Below are 17,519 nucleotides of genomic sequence, written 5' to 3'. Positions count from 1 at the left end.
CCCCGCTGTCCTCTGCTGATACCCACCATAGCAATCAGTTCCAGAAGTGACAAAATCCTCATCCTTATCTGGTTCATTCACTGGATAGAAAATCAGTGAATAGATATTTGCTGATCACCTTCCACTCTTTCTCACTGACACCCACCATGGTCATCCTCGGCCCATGGGAGGGGAAGAAGAGTCCAAGATGGTGGGTGAATGACAGCTCAGAAACCAGAAGTGACAAATCCTTGCCCCTTTCAGGTTCATTCACTAGAGAGAATATCAGTGAATAGATATTTGCTGATCGCCCTCCACTCTTCCTCGCTGACACCTGTCCATGGCCATCCTAGGGCCATAGGAGGGGGCAGCAGAGTCTGGAATACATGGCGGGTGATGGACAGCTCAGAAAACAGAAGTGACAAAATCCTCATCCCTTTCAGGTTCATTCACCAGAGAGAAGATCGGTGAATGGATATGTACTAATCACCCTCCACTCTTCCCTGCTGACACCTGCCATGGACATCCCAGGCCCGTAGGAGAGTGGTAGAGGGGGTGGCACCTGCTGGGGTATGTGGAATGGATATCACATGTACCAGAAAGCCAACAGTCTGCTGACGGAGCAGACTCTATAGCAGCCTCGAGTCTTTTTATATTCCGCCAACTTGTTTTTCAACCATCTCTTTTGACTTTCTCTTTCTAAAGAAACAAAACTATAAACAAGTACCAGATTCAGGTAAAACTGGCCTGCATGGACAGGTAGAATTATGATAATTATAAAGTAGTGTGCTTAGGGTTGCCACCTTTTCTTCCAGCAAAACCCAAACACTTCTATCGACACGTGGACATTTTTTGGGGAGAATGAGTCATGGCTTATTAATATGTAAACAGTGCCACCCATTCATATGTAAATATCACAGTTGAGACTATTTTCAGTGTGGGGCCAGTAGCCCCTATCCTAATTTTGGTTGCCTCTTTCTGCCTGACATCTTGTGTTCGGGTTTCTGCTGCCATGAAACCTGGATAGAGCATTCAAAACCTGGACTGTCCGGGTGAATCCTGGACAGGTGGCAACCCTAAGTGTGCTAGCTAATAAACTTTAGAATTGCTAATCCTGCGACTAAGTGTGTGTGTCAGTTCGCATTCCTCACATGATCACGCTAAACAAAAGGGCAATATCTTATACAACTAATAACCCATCGAAGACAGTAGGGGATGGTAAGACCCCACCAGGTTTTCGTTTAGTTCTGTGCCCCGATGCAGACATTTCCCTTCACTTCTTGTCCTCGGGACACAACAAGAAACAAGTGGAATTCTTTCCAAGTTGTCGTCACAGCAGGTGTCCCCACTGGAAGATTGTTCCTCTATTGCTGTTTTGGGTGACAATTGTAAAATAGTCACCAGGACAAAAGGAGGGGTAATCTCCCAAGTGGGAGCACAAGCAGCAAAAAGGTTCTGACCCTTTCACACTCTATTCAAATAAAAATAAAAAATAACTTTGGCTTTAGACACGATTAAAGCGCCATTTTAATGCAATGATGATGGACAGACATGTTCCCACTTACCGTTAGCGTACCCTGCCCTTTTCCTTTGGCCGTCACAATGATCTTGTCTTTCATTTCAGCCTGCAGGAGATGCACATTATTATGTTATTATTATTATACGGGATTTATATAGCGCCAACAGTTTGCGCAGCACTTTACCATATAAGGAAGACATTACAGTTACAATACAATTCAAGACAAGGAAGGCCCTGCCCCTGAGGGCTTACAATCTATTTCAAGTAATACACAAGAAATTACCCCAGGATGCAGCAAGACAGCCCAATACGATGGGATGGAACCCAGCAAGCTTTTCTTAAAGAGACAGTGTCATGCCCATTCAGGGCAAAATGACCAGGTGCTTGTAAAGGGTCCCCACCCAACCTAGTTATACTCAACTTTTCAGCTCGCAGGGCAGCATTCTATGTGCAGGCTGACTGAGAGTGATCATCACTGGGGTCGGTTAACTCCACATTTAGCCCTTTACACACAAAAGGTAGCCATCACCATGTGTTTTAACGGAAATATCCACATTTCCAGTGTCTGCTATAGCAATTCTAGCAAGTGCCACACCAGGCAGGAATGAACCAGAGTATAAAATATGGTAGCTCGGAATTGTTTAATTTCTGATTTAGAGTATTTAGAGATAAGGTTTAATGATCTTTATATATTGTTTCAATGAAAAGAAAAAGAAAAACAGTGAAAGAAAAGATATACAGAAAAAACACACTGACCTTCTCGCTACGTTGGACGAGCGCATTTTCTGTGTGGAGTTTCCATGTAAAGCTTCCACTTCTCCCTGGCAAAGACATCGTCACATCCATATCAATCTCGTTCATTTCAGGTGAGTGAATCTGGAACTCTGATAATGCCTGGAACACCATAATGGTGGCCTGGAAGGAGAGGGATCAAAGCCAACAGGTTACAGAGGTTCAGTCGTCACTCTAAAACAAAGAACAAGGCCAAAGTGATTCTGAGCAACCGATCACAATTCAAAGTTCTATGATGGAAAGTTAAATCTGATTGGTTGCTTATTCAGTCCAACATATTCAGTGGCACTTTAAAGAAAAGGGTTGCATTCTCATGTGGGTCTCCCATTGGAGAGATTTACTCAAAATTTCCTTGCCTGTTGTCACTGAGGACATTAAGTAATGAAAAATGACGACTAAGTGCCCTTCTTTCAACTGCCTACCCATCATAGCCCTGCATGTCCTTTACCACATTATACTTGCCTGCCAAATGCACATCTGTCCATTATTTCATACAATTCTGTATGCATTTTACAGTCTATCGCTCCTGACTCAACTCCTGACCAAGACTCGTAACTGACAACTGGCCAGCATCCTGCCAAAAGTGGGTCAAGACTTTGAAATACCTTCACACCCAATAGGTAGACATCAACTTCCTTCAAGAGACCGACATTTCTTTCTTCTCAACCCCCAGTTACTTTGACACCCATTATACACAAATATTCCAGGCATGTCCCCATGAATAAGTGAGGAGTATTAATAGCCTTACATAACCGAACCACCTTCACCCACAAGGTCACTACCTTCTAATACAAGGCTCTCTTTAAGGTACAGAAGTTACTATGTACACCTACTACACACCCAATGCAAACTAAATCTCCTTTTTTCCCCCCTGGTGGACATCCTCCATAATCATCAAAAAGTCATATTCCATATTAGTTCTTAATGCTAAGCTAGACAAATCTCCCCCCAGATCCCCGCACACACAATTCAGCCTCATGAGTCTTTAAAGTGACACTAAACTCAAGCGTTAAAACTTAAAAATACATTCAAGTACCTTAACTTTTAACAAAAATTTATCTTATTTGTGTATCATTCGGCTGTAGATCCTCCAATCATCTCTGAATTGGTGCCGACACTGTCCTTCCTTCTGGAGGGAGGCTACTTTTGTTCCACATAGTCCATGTGTGTGTTGTAAAGTAGTCACCGCTCCAAGCTCACTCCCGGGATGGACTACAGTCTCATGTTTAGTTTAATAATTTGTATTGAGCTTGTAGTCCATCAAAAGAGCAAGCTTGGAGCGGTGGCTACTTTACAAATCTCCATGTGTAATCTGATCATGGAAATATGCCACAGTGAGTAAGCGAACGTGTAAAATTCACACACAATTTTTTTTGCATGTAAATTCTGTAATAAAATTAAAGATTAATCCTTGTCCAAGTAGAGCTGACTATCATATGTCCCTTCCACAGTCACTCCCTAGTCCCAGTTTAGGCAGAAACCAGTAAACCCACCATAATATTTTTGGATTGATGGAGGGAGCGCACACCCAGGGAAAACCTACAAACTCCACGTAGATAGCGTCCCTGGTGGAAAGTGAACCTCAGATACCTGTACTACAAGGACACAGAGCTAACTGGGAATATACCATGCTTACCCCCATTCTCCCTTCTCTTTCATCCCTCTACCCATGTGGTGTACTCTACCTGTGTGGATCCGTAGCCTCCGCCATAGAATCTTTGTTCTGTCAGCCATTTGGCCACAGGTTCGGCCAATAGGTACTGCTTGAGCTTGAGAAGGGCTAACAGGCCGTACGAAGAGGCTTCGATCATGTAGAGATCTGAAGAATAGTCTGCCCAGTGGGTGCCACCTAGCCACAAAAGAAAAACAATTTAAAAATGGGGAGCCAAAAGAAGGTTGTAGTTGGTTGGGGGTGTGCAGTGCTGGCATTTGTAGCTTTATACACTTTTTTTCACTGATATACTGGATTTGCTGTGAATTTTAATAAAGTCTGCAGTATTGGAATTCTCTGGATAGTGCGCTCTGTTCGTATACTGCTGAATTTAAAAATGGTTTTATCATTTTTTAGATAGACACTAGGCAATAAAGTTTTCTGTCTACAGATGTTTTAAACATATGTACATAGGGGAGGCCATATTCCCAGATAGCGAGCAATTGGGCTGCAAGTTTGAAAATGACTTGCTAAACTATTCGCCAAGCTACTTGCCAATTTTGTTGCACAATTACAGCAAGTCTGCATTGCAAGTCTCCTGACCAGCGAGCTTGCGGAGCTCTTGCTAAGACTCTTGCTGTAGACTTGCCAAGCAAATTTGATACAAATTCAAAAAGTGTCAACTAGAACTTGTGCTGTAAGTGTTCTGCAAGTCTACAATTTGCCAGGAATGTGTGCAGCAAGTTAACAAGAATTACAATTTAACCCGGCTACAAGTTTGTGGCAAGTTATCCTTGCTATCTGGGTTGTTTATTACATACACAGGTTCTGCTTCCTGTTTACTTCTCAAGGACTGACCATCACCCATGAGCCAATGATACACAGCAAGCTCCTTCTAAGATCCGTCTGGAAATCTAGAGTAAGAGAAAACACTTGAACAAACCTGTTGAACTTTTTATGAGCTGTTGATGATCTGGCAGTTTTCCCACCAAGGAGAGCGCATACGACGTGATGCAGATGCTGTACGGATTCTTCAGGGTCTTCAGCCGACCCTCCAAGTAGGTGGAGCTCTTATCCAGTTTGGATTGCAGATCCTGAAGTTATATAATGAATAGGGAATACAGATCAGGAAATCAAAGCGACATCAAACAGAGACTCTGATGCACCGTAAGCTCTAGCATTTCCTACCCATACCTTGGAAAAGGCCGAAATGCAGTGTTTGATGGAAGTTTAAAATAGAGGTACAGTGTTTTTTGTATTAAAAAAATCAAATCAAGGCCAGCATCACAAAAAATTATTTTGCTGAAATGCTCACCTTCAATGCAGAGCTGTCTCCTATAGTAATTCTATCCCACTACTTGATGTCATTGGTCTTTTAGGTTGAATTTAGCCAATTTTAGCCAATTTAGTGTCATTTAGCCAACTTCGACCCGCCCCCAGGGGCATGGCATCACACAGCCTGAGCTCAGAGTACTACTGCACTGTATAGTAATCACACATCATTAGGTGAGCTATGTTCAGTGAACTGCCCCCCCCTGCCACCAGAGGAAGAGAGGGAGGACATGTGATGCCACCAGTCAAACAAGAAGACACTTGGAAAAGAGACCCAATAAAATCACGGCACAAGCATGGTAGAATAAATCCATCCAAAGAAAACATTGCACAATAACCCTTCCTTTGGATGGATTGATTCTACCATGTTTATTCTGTGGTTTTATTTGTGCACAGTGGGGTGTTTACACATTGGGGTGCAGGTGAGTGTCACGTTTTTGGTGGGTGGGATTGACTTTAGGCATTTCTTTGCTTAATTTGGTGATAACGTGGGATGGGTGGGCTGTGGCCACCTCTTTAGACTTCTTGTCATATGTAATGCCCTGTGATTGCCCACAACTACAAACATTCATTCCATGTTCGTAAAATGCACTGAGGCTTACAATATCCATAATTTATCATCAAGATTTGCCCCCTCTAGTCTTCAATGGCATTTGCTGCTAAGTTTGGGTTCACCAAATTTCAAAGAGGATTCACCTAACCCTTGGTGAATTGAACCTGAGCAAATTAACCCATTTCTAATGCTAAGCTGAACACTGTTGCAGGTGTGGATGACATAGGGTACCATTAGAGGCCACATCCCCATTGGTGTACAGAACAGTAAAGCAGGAGCATGTGAACTAAAGGGCAACAAGGCAATTGTGTCTTGGGAATAACTACAGACAAGTTCAAACCTAGAATCTAAGTTCTACAAAATTCTCAGAATTCCCTTTTTGCATGCAGAACATATAACTGAACTGCATTCAGCAATCATTGGCATACAGAAATAAGGTATTGCTTACCGGAATTGTGTTTTCACAAAAACTCTTGGCTTCCACTAAGGCAATAAGGACAAAAGCAGTAAGAGAGGCGTCAGGGTCGGTGTTTCCTGTTCCTCCCTGCAGAGAAAGGACATCTTAATGCCATCCAAGTGGATTACCCCAACTAGGCAATTATACTATTATGCCGTACCAGGTCACTTACAGAAACTTGGAAAGAATAGATTTTGTAAGCTGGTTCATACTTTGCTTTTAATATTAAACTGTTGGCTACAAAATGACTGCAGGGTGTTTGCTATTATGTTTTGTGTGGCCCTCTGATCCTGGTATCATCTTCCTTGAATTCAGGGCTAAGCCCCAACCACACATTATAGCCCTGTCCAGTTGGATCTCCTTAGGGACCAATAAGGATGCTCTCACTGGTTAAAAGGATGGTAGTCGGAGCTTAACTTGAGAAATGTCACGTTAAAGTCACGTTAAAGTGTATGTCTACTTTGTGCAGCTAAATTGGGGATAACACTCACATCATATTTAGGCTGCATACAAGTGATCTTGGCGACATCGCCGAGATCACCTGTACAAAACAAGCGGCGGATTCCCCCTATACATTTAGCTCTGCTTGCCAAAAGAAGGGCTAAATGTAGAAAATAACTAACCGCCCGGCGTCCAGAACTGCATGTCCCGGGCATCGGGAGATAGGAATTCCACACCTCTGCTGCCCTCTACTCCCTGCTGCCCCAAGGCTGGGCCTTGGTTGGCCCTGATCATATTTGTTACATGTTGCAACAGAGGTGCACCCTCCCCATTTAAATGCGATCCCCGACAGGGTCTCTTTAAAGTCTGCCACAAACATAAAAAAACTTTAAAATCTGCTCTACCCTAAAGCTCAGTTATTGGAGTTAAATCCTGATCAGTCCACACAGTTAGCTGACCCCTTTTCATGTCTACACACATTAGTATAATTAGGACATTTTGAACAAGCCCCTTTTAACTACTGGCCCACAATCTTCTGACAAAATCTCTGAAATATGGAGGAGCAGGAGGAAAAAAAAGTTTTCTTGTGCTTCAGAACTAAAAATACACATTTGTGGAAGCCTCAGTTTCTTTTTCTTGGGTTAACTTTTACTTCCTAAATTTCCCAACATACCACCATCTCTCCATGTATGACTGGAGCATCTTCCTTGAACGTGCCAATTGGTAGCTGCTTTTCAGAAAGGAGCCATTTCATGGCCCCACACAAAATGTCTTTTTCTATGTTCATCATTCTTCCTGCCATGGCAAACACCTTTACCACATAGGCAGTGAGCCTAATGAAGGAAAAAGATCTGATGTGAGAGACTGAATGCAACACAGGCACGACATGAAGGAGAAAAAGGAATATGAGGAGATGTATTGAAAGATTTGGCCAACATGTGGCTCAATGGGCTTACCAAGTGCTGGCGGGTCTGTTAGTAAATGCAGAGTAGGAGTTGTCAGGTTTCCGATATGTCATCTGTTGTATGTATCCTAGAGATACAAGTGTGAACATCTGTATTAGCTGAGCTTTTTTTTAATTGAAGTAGAATTAGTTGACTCTTGCACATTCTAGACCCACCTTGTTCAATGTTTTTAATGGCCTCTGCTCTGCGTTCAACTCCTATTCTTTCCCATTGGTTGGTGACGTCCAGGAAACGAGTGGCGATCACCGTTGGTGTCATGCTCATCATAATCTGCTCTCCACAACCAGAGGGCACCGTAATTAGATGTTTCAAGTTGGCACCATCGATGGAATTCTGTAGGGTTTCTCCAAGAAGACTTCCTGAGTATTTGAAGGATACAGTATATTTACAAATTGATGGAGTATGCAAGTGGTACATTATATGCCATTATTCATAGGCCATAGTAAAAGTTGTTTGAGAATGTTGCCTGGACTTGGTTAGTTCAGTGAAAACCTTCTCCTTTTCCAATGAGAATGCCCCAGTAATGGCACTGTCACTGAGCAGTGGAAAAACAAGTCAAAGGGGCTTAGACCTGAAGTCAGGCCCCTAGTAACGATGTGAATGTAATTTCAGAGGGATACACAAAACAGGTTTTCCTGGTTAACGCATGCAATATACTGTAAGTCATCTTGTGATGTATGCTCAGGACTTTTAAATGTTTAAAATGTCCAACAGATTCAGCTAAAGACAAATGGTAAATATAGCCAGCTGGAAGTAGCCAAGAGGTCTTGTCTTCCATTGGACCATTACCCTGATAACATATTTGTAGTCAGTGATACTTGATGCAAATATACAACACAGTTTAGTGATTTCCTGATGGAGTGGAAGCTCCACAATGGTGACTCACAAGAGATGCAGCCATGCCAATACATTGGCCTTAGAGCAGTAGTTCTCAGCCTGGGGTATGCCTACCCTGGGGGTATTTTGACACATGTCAGGGATACCTCAAAGGCTGTGGATACCTGAAGGCCAATATGGTGGATCAAAATCCTCTTCCTTAGGTTGCAACATTGGTGAATTGTAATTGGTGGACAGGTTCCCAGTAATGCTTGATATTATGGACACAGTATATTGTGAGTGTAAAACATGCCCTGGCCTTGAGCCCCAAGACTGGATTAATAAGCAATAACCGTGGGACTCTTGTTGGATTGAGCTTAAAGCCGGTACGCATGTATCAAATTTTGGCTGGTTCATGATGAACAGGAAGCAATTCGCACAGTGGGTGTCACTGTCAGTACCCTTCCAGCCGGCATCCCTTGATCAGCTGATCGAAGGAGCAGTTTGGAAAATGAAGCTTGGCTCTGTTCGGGTATGTTGACAGCAGTCAGCACTGTTTTGGATATTAATGAGAGTAATTGATTATTAAATACCTGTTAATCCTTCCATTTTTGCACTCTCTCTGTGCTCTCTTTAATAGCCACCATCTCCCAATGCTACAGGAGTGTACTTATCCTCCTATGTGAACTACAGGCAGATGTACTATCATCCAAACCACTGCAGTCAATGCCCCCTGCTGGTTGATTGACAGCTATTCCTACCATTTAGCAGCAGAGACTGGGACTTCATGAACTAAACCCGCCGTTTTTTTACTGAACAGCTTGGCCTGGTACAGGAAGTGGAAACATAAGTGATCTACTGGATATGAAAAAAACCTATGTGCCGGGGGGACTTAGAAAAACAAACACTGCCATGTTAATGCTATGGATAGACTGCGTATATATTACATTTTCATTTTGCTCTTTTAACTTTAAAATAGGTTTTGAACATCCACATTTTATCTGAGCTGGGGGAGTATCCCTGATGTGTTGGCCAAAAAAGGTTGAGAGTAACTGCTCTAGAGTAACTGACACCCCCAATGTAGTTCCATCACTGGATTTTGCTAATTTTGCAGTGGCTGCACAAACACCATCTTTCAAGAAAAGAAAGCTCAATGTTTTCCTGAAGGTTGTCTAAAACCGATGGCATATGGAACAATGTACTACTTACGGCATAGCCAAAATCTATCAATTTCATTCACGATGGGCATGCACCTGATCACGAATGTTCAGTGTTGGAACTAGGCTGCTTACCTTGCACACTAATGTAGGTGTTGGCTTCAGTGTTCGGAACGATGTCAGTGGGTGGAGATGTATTAATGGTGAGTACCTGGGTTCCAGGCGCTGCAAAGGTTTATAGGACAGCCATTAGTTGTGAGGAGATGGCTCAGCAGGTAAAGGAGAGATAGGAGACAAGGAGAATGACAGATGGCAAAAGAAGAACTCGAAAGCCTATAGATTGCCTATAAACAGGTAGATCCCCCTGGCCTTTGTTAGATTTGTTGCATCTTAAAGGTGAACAAAACTTATTTTTCTAGCTTTGGGTCAAGTGTGGAAGATTTAGAACTTCTGCCAGGTTTGTATGGATGTCTGTTTGTCCATTAGGGGGAATCGTTATCATTTTATGACTATTGGCCCAATTTCACTAATAGAGAAAGTGAGAAAAATTTTAAATCTTGCTGGAACAGGAGCAGAAGGTAAATCTCCCAATACCGAAACCTGTTCCAGCAACGGCTGCCAAACACAGGATTTCACTACACTTTGGGAGGATTTCCTTTTACTTCTTGTGTCACTGGGAGAGGAAATCTCTCCAGTGGGAGCACAGCAAGCATTAGGAACCTGATGAAGGCCCCTAACCCTTCCCTGCGCTATCCAAAAGTAAAAAAACATTAAAAGGTTTTGAATGGATTTATTGCCCTTCTCCATCACCCTACCAACTGGGCCCTCATAACTTCAGCCCTTCCCTTTCTGCCCCTTCTGTGTACTTAGTACCCATTCAAACTCCAAAGATATTCCTTTATCTGTTTAGAGCCTATTTCTGATGTGATCAGAATCAGAGACCCTTCTACAAACACTTGACAGTAATGAAGGAAAGTATTGGACTGATGCGTTTAGCCTTTGCATTTTGACACTTAGAAATCCAATATATAAGAAAAGAAAAGTTTGAAGTGAATAAGAAGAAAGGAAATGTTAATAACTCACTGTCTGCTGAGCGTAGGGGGTCCAGAATGACACTCTGAATGCTTTTAAGAATTCTTAATCCTTCGGGCTGGAAGCAAAAATTATATAAATAATTGGTGATTAAATGGCAAGTAATTTAAGGCCTTAAAAATAACCTTCACCAAAAAGGGATTCTTCTTCATTCATTACCTACAAAGGTTTAAAATTAAAGCTGAACTCCAGGTATACATTTTCATGCATACGTACATTAGTCCAGAGTGGTCCAATCTTAACAAACATGCCCCCCTTTTGAAAAAGTGGGGGCACACCTTTATGCTATTAAAGGCTTTCCTGAGGGTTTAGAAGACTTTTTACTCCTGACCTTGTGGTGGCCGGAGAACCAAGGAAGAGAAATACTTTGAAGAGCAGATGCAATGGAAGGTTTTTACATCTGTATATGCTCTGAAAGACCTGGGACTGGATAGAACAGACTGATCCTCTAAATGAAGAGTAGTACATAGTAACACAATAGGAGCCAAAACGGTCTCTTTTAACCCCTTACCACCAACTCTTACCAAGCCTTTAACGTGTCCACGATAGCAGCAGCTGGTAGGCAGGCTCACGATCATGTGGTCACTGTGATTGTCAGTGATCGGGAGTCCATCCTAGCAGCTTCTGATTATGAACAGTAACTGGGATCTGTCCATGAATGAGTGCACTCCCAGCAGAGGTTCTGTGAGGGAAGCTGTGGGAGTACAGTTAGGACCTCTGGAGGTCAGAACCAATGAGGAACTTGGTGAATTTGGTCACTACGTCTTGTGTGACTGCTGTAGAAACCCCAGTTTATAAGGCAAGGGACTTGGTCTCTGCCAGTGGAGCCGAGGAGGCCTCCACTGATAAGGTAGACCCTATAATCATAGGGTAAAAGGGTTTCTAATTACAGACCTCAGTACCGTTAGAGGTACAGCATAAACATTCCCAAAACAAACAGAAGAAGTGAGCTGGAGTCACCTGTGCAGCAGGGCCGTCCCCTCTGTTCTAGATGTAGACATTTTGCGACCATGTGTCGGTATGGTAACTAATAGACATGTGCGATTCATTTCGTTACGAATCGAAATTCGTACGAATTTTCCTGAAATTCCGAATTTCGGAGCATCCGAAATCCGAATGGCAGTTTCCGAATTATATCCGAAATACGAAATTCCGTTAACGAATTTTGGATCCGAATTTCTTTGAAACAGGAACTAATATTACCCCTGTAAATGAGGTTGAACAGCATGACAAGATTTTTTTTTAATCCGAGATACGGATCCGCTGCTGCTGATGCATTACAATACACAGTTACACACACAGGCAGGAAATACGAAATTCCGTTGACGTATTTTCGTTCTGTTACGAACATTCGTTATAATAAAGTTAAAAAGCAAAGTACATTTATATTGGAGTTGATGGTAGTTTTTTTTTTAAAGTCCGAAATACGGAATTCGGAATACGGAATCTGTTAATGGAATTCGTATTTCGTTTTGGTTGACCAATCAGAGGTTCTCTTCTGCTGCTGAGAGTTGCATTACAAATACAGGCAGGAAATACGAAATTCCGTTGACGTATTTTCGTTCCATTACGAACATTCGTTATATTGAAGGTAAAAAGCAAAGTACATTTATATTGGAGTTGATGGTAGTTTTTTTTAAAGTCCGAAATACGGAATTCGGAATACGGAATTCGTATTTTGGATAAAAAAACAACTACCACTCCAATATTAACAAAGCTATTTTGCTTTTTAACTTCATCATAACGAATGTTCGTAAAGTTACGAAAATATAACCGCCACTAACGAAAATTCGTATTTCGTACGAATCCGAATCCGAATTGAGTTCAGTTACGAATTACGAAATACGAAATAACGGATATTCCGAAACGAAACAGAACGAATTTTTTGACGGCGCACAAGTCTAGTAACTAAATACAGGGTCGAGGCAGGGCCACAGGTAGAAAGGAGGGCCTTAGCAGAAAGAGGACAGGATGTACCTCTGGATGTAGCCTGTGCTACGGCTACATACAAACTGGCCAATTGCCTACACTGGATTGTGTATGGCCAGAAACTCTGTCCCAGGACTTTTTGCTTCCAAAAAGCCAGGACTGGTCAGAGTCCCTAATCGCTCATCATAGGATAAACAACATGTCAGCAGCAGTGGAACCACTCATTCATTTGTTGTGGATAACAGAGAAGTTGTATATTTGATATTGGCTGGCTTCCTAACAGCACACTCATACTGGTATAAGGCCAATCACAAGAAAAAAGTAAATTCCCTTTCCATTCGCTATACTCACCACGACTTTCAGATTCTTGACCACTCCATCGGTATGGAAAATGTGTTTGACTGAGGCTTTGACTTCTATACGAATGTCTCCAGTCTTTAGTGGAACAATGACAAATGGGAGGATCAGAGTCCCAGTGGGCTCTAGTTTGACCACCTGACGGAAATCGGCTTCTCCAGTTGCCGCACTGCACATCTCCTTATTGTAGATCAGATCCACTACAGCCTACAAAAGACAGATGGTTAGTGAATGTCAAAGCTAGGCAAGGAGAGACAAATCTTGGCAATTGGGTCACATACAGAAATAAACACCTGACACAAATTTGAATCAAGCTGTTAAAAAGCCCACAATCATGAAGCATCCTCCTCTTGGTCCCCCTTCAGGGAAATTCTAGAGCTTTGTCACAGATGTGGTGGTTCCTTCACCCTGTTCTTGTGAAAACTGCTCTCTACATGTCTTTTCCTGCTGTCACAATGACAGGAAGTGAGCTGAAATCTCCCCAATGGAGCACATTCTGCAATAAAACCCTAATCAGGTTCAAGTATTTCCCTGTCCAAGAAGTCTTAACTGGAGTTGGAATTTTTGGTCATACATGATTTAACCTATCAATTTGTTTTTGGATCCTCGGAGGAAACCCACTAAAATGTGTAGATATGTGCTGGGATTCAAACCCAGAACCGCAAGACCAGACTACTAACTACTTTCATTGATAGGAATGTTGAGGCTTTACACATTCCATTCCAGTACCTCGATTTCCTGATCTATGTAACTGTGCAGGACGGCTCGGATCTCCACTTGCTCGTTGCGAACGACGGAATATGGGAGGCGCAGGTCAATGAAGAAACTTTTCCTCACAAGCATTTCAAAGGGTTTAGAGACACAGATACCTATGGAGAGAAGATGGTAAGGCAGTGAACAAATGGGTGAATGAATGGAAGTTGTGTTAGGTTGGATGTGCTGCCACAATGTTGCATGGAATATGTATTCATAGCCGCAGTTAATTTTCACACTAATGTTAAAAGAGAATTTAGTTTATTTCCCCAAAACATTCTATCATAGATATTGTATGGTTAATTAATGTGCTGCCATCTAGTGGTCGTTTTAGTTAATTGCATTTGGTTATTGCACATGTTTTCTTTGTTCCCTCCCATCTATGATGTATTTCCCCTTCTTGTTCAGAGTGAAGTGTCATGGCTGCTCCTAACAGGGACACATGTTAATCTGCATTGCATGCTTGAAACATTATCATCTTTGACCGCCTTAAATACTGCCAATTCATTAATCTGCGGTATCCTGTTTGTCTGCTGTAACCTGATCTACAGAATAAAGCACGTTTGTGGATGGAAAGGGTATTTGGTGAGTTCAGCTATCTGATAAGGATTGTCCGCAGTGATTATATCTGCTTATACAGGCCAGGCATAGAGGTCTCAGCAAGGGATAAATCACCAATACAACAATCGGAGTCAGAATATTGGACTTTCACTAAACATTTTCACCAACCGTTATTTTTGTTATCTGTTAATATCTGTAGAATTGTGAAAACTGGCTATATAGGCCCAAGGCAGAGCCATTAAAATGAAGCAGAGATTAAGAATCATGCAACCAAGTCCAAAACCACTTTACATTCTTTTTAATCATGTAACTGTATTTGACTTGGTGACCAGTACCTGAGTTAGGAGATAGGCTGATTGCCAGAAATTCCCAAGTAGTGACGGAATCTGGTAAGTTGGCATTTAAAGTCTTTGATGCATATCTGTGAAAGATGAAAGTAAAGTATTGTGTGTTTCCCATGCATAGTTATTTTGATTTACAATTGTAACGGTTCATGCTCCTGGACTTCTCATATGCTCTTCTCCTGTTCTGGATTCCCTTTCTACCTGCCAATTGACCCTCCAAACCATGGCATCCACCCTAAAAGAAAACCTACACTTTTCTCATTCATGTCAGAGTAACAAGCGTGCTTTAATTCCCCCTCTCTGCCAGCTAAAACTTACTTATCCTTTGCTCCCACCCTCTGTTCAGCCCTTGGAGCAGAAGGAAATACTTGGTACTTCCGACTAACTCTATGTAACAACACTAGGCCAGTTAGCATTGTCACAGGGAAGTCTATAATCAGTGGTGTCCCTAGACTTTTTGCTGCCTCCTGCAGGTGGTGGTGTGCAGTGGTGATGGTGGAGCACATGGGAGCAGGGTAGAGGAGACAGTGCCGCCAGACAGGAGAGTGAGGTTGCCCTCTGCAGGCTCTGCATCTCCTGGCCGGGCTCTTAGCAATCTGGGACACTCTGGCCAGCGTCCTGCCCAGCTCCTGGCAACCAGTGATGTCACTAGTTGCCAGGAGCTAGGCAGGACACTGGCCAAAGCATCCCAGGTTGAGGTGGGAAGATGTGCAAGGCCCTTAAACATCTCCCCTCCCGGCTCTTAGCAACCTGGGACGCTCTGGCCGGAAAGGGGACAGCAGGCACACTGCAAACATTGTGCAACAGGGCAGCCATGCCACTCAGCCTTCAGCTGAGAGATGCCGCCTGAGGCAACAGGCTCCGGCTGCTTTATTAAAGGGACAGCCCTATCTATAACCCTGTGTAACTCATGCCTCCAGTGACTTGTAGCCTTCTACCATTGTCCTTTTATACAATCGCATTAGTCTACTGTATAGTGTCTTCAAACCAACACTGTATGGCGATGCATGTGTGATCGATTGTTAAAACTGTCCATTTTTCTGTCAACCCCTCTCCCCTTCTTCCCCTTATCAATAATGTTTATACCTAAAAATGAAAACAAATCTAAGTGATAGGTCAGCAGTGGCAGCATCCACTGTTCATGACATTTTCCCTTTAAATGATTTACATCATATTCTACACAGGCATTACATGAACTTTAAAACAAATCCTCACTGACCTCTGTGGCTGTAGACACTGAAGTAATTAATTCTCAAATCTTACAACAAAGACTCTGAAGTGGGATTGAAAGCTGCTTCTGCTGTTTGTTTATATAAGAAAGCTGACATGATGCCGTGTTCCTGCTTCCATAGAAAATAGGGAGCGAAGGACTGTGATTTCATTGCCTCTGTTATGAACTTTAAAGATGAATTGCTCCACAATGCAAACATACATACAGAGTTCAGTGAGGGCTTGTTTTAGAACCCGTTTACTGCTTGTTAAAAATACAATAAAATGAATGTATCCATAGTCTGGCAACAGCTTCCATTTTAAACCACTAGATCAAATAAATGCTTTTTCTGACCTCCGAACCTGGCGTTACTGGGCTAAAGGCAGCTCACCTGGAGCTAAGAGCAGTTATCAGTCTGGACCAGTGGTGCCCGGGCAATTGCACCTTTATGGTTAAAGCAGTCCTGATTGGTTTTAGCTGGGAACTCTGGGTAAGATGGGTTGCTGTCTGTGGTATAAATCCTGCTTTGAGGCCAATGGTAGGTTACGCTTACCCGCGGCTATCTGCTTTAGTAGGCAGCTTTTCAATCTTCCACAACCAGCTCTCATAAAAGAGGCTTCGTGACAAGATAGTGTCCATGGTTGCATAGTCGTCCTCATTGAGAGCATCTGCCTTTCCTGTATCTCCGATGGTGGACCCGGGACGAACTGGGACAGAAAGGCAGAATGTTATGTAGAGGAGAACAGCAAATTTAACACCATCAGCTGTTTTGCAGAATGGTAATTTAAGGGAAAACTCATTTTGGGCCGATGCTACTTTATTTAAAAAAAGATATGTATATAATTAGGAGATGACACAATAATTACACATATACATACATATACATATACAGACACACACACAAACTCACATACATAGGTTGAACTGGATGGACCTTGGTCTTTATTCAACCTTACATACTATGTTGCTATGTTACTATATACTGTATATACAGGTGAAACTCGAATAATTAGAATATCGTGCAAAGTTCATTTATTTCACTAATGCAACTTAAAAGGTGAAACTAATATATGAGATAGACTCATTACATGCAAAGCAAGATAATTAAAGCTGTGATTTGTCATAATTGTGATGATTATGTGGTTCGGAAGGCTTTTTTTTCCCTATGAATGATGATTGGTGTGGATTGGTTGGGTGATCCAGTTACGGAGCTCAAGTATAATTTTTTTCTTAACATTTCATATTCAGAATATTTTCAGCCTAACCAATCGTACGGCGTGGTGTCAGTTTGTCAAAGTTTAATTCCAGGCAAGGTGCTACATAATACAATGATACATATACAACATATAAGAACTATTATGTGTGCCAATGGATTTTTATCCTGTTTGACCAGTCTTGTGATTAGTACGTGAGTTTGACTCGAACATCGGCAGTTCGTGTGTTGGGCGAACACACAAACTATCAGAGTGTTCGCCCGTCAAGCGCCCCACAAGGCACTGCACCTTGTGAAGCGCTGATTGTTTAAAGCCTTGCACCTGACCACAGGTTCTACCTCCATAGACTCCCATGTTCTTAAGTTCGAATTCGAACCGAACAGGGGGGTGTTCTGTT

General features: G+C 42.3%; 1 protein-coding gene across 1 annotated transcript in view; it reads right to left on the bottom strand.

Annotated features, from left to right (window-relative positions):
- The window catches only part of LOC108791483 (complement C3-like), a 73,140-nt gene that overhangs the window by 16,138 nt on the left and 39,483 nt on the right, over nt 1-17,519 (bottom strand). Inside the window, exons 18-31 of the mRNA XM_018561987.1 lie at nt 16,462-16,615; nt 14,690-14,775; nt 13,770-13,909; nt 13,035-13,247; nt 10,746-10,812; nt 9,798-9,887; nt 7,845-8,048; nt 7,681-7,756; nt 7,398-7,557; nt 6,275-6,370; nt 4,885-5,035; nt 3,976-4,139; nt 2,255-2,413; nt 1,545-1,604 (exon numbers count right to left, since the gene is read on the bottom strand). Of these exons, the coding sequence (XP_018417489.1) occupies nt 1,545-1,604; nt 2,255-2,413; nt 3,976-4,139; nt 4,885-5,035; nt 6,275-6,370; nt 7,398-7,557; nt 7,681-7,756; nt 7,845-8,048; nt 9,798-9,887; nt 10,746-10,812; nt 13,035-13,247; nt 13,770-13,909; nt 14,690-14,775; nt 16,462-16,615 (1,820 nt within the window). The remainder of the gene's footprint in view (nt 1-1,544; nt 1,605-2,254; nt 2,414-3,975; nt 4,140-4,884; nt 5,036-6,274; nt 6,371-7,397; nt 7,558-7,680; nt 7,757-7,844; nt 8,049-9,797; nt 9,888-10,745; nt 10,813-13,034; nt 13,248-13,769; nt 13,910-14,689; nt 14,776-16,461; nt 16,616-17,519) is intronic.

This window comes from Nanorana parkeri, unplaced genomic scaffold, assembly GCF_000935625.1.
Source record: "Nanorana parkeri isolate BGI_ZX_2015 unplaced genomic scaffold, ASM93562v1 scaffold554, whole genome shotgun sequence".
NCBI lineage: Eukaryota > Metazoa > Chordata > Amphibia > Anura > Dicroglossidae > Nanorana > Nanorana parkeri.
This window is presented reverse-complemented; position numbering and strand designations above follow the sequence as displayed.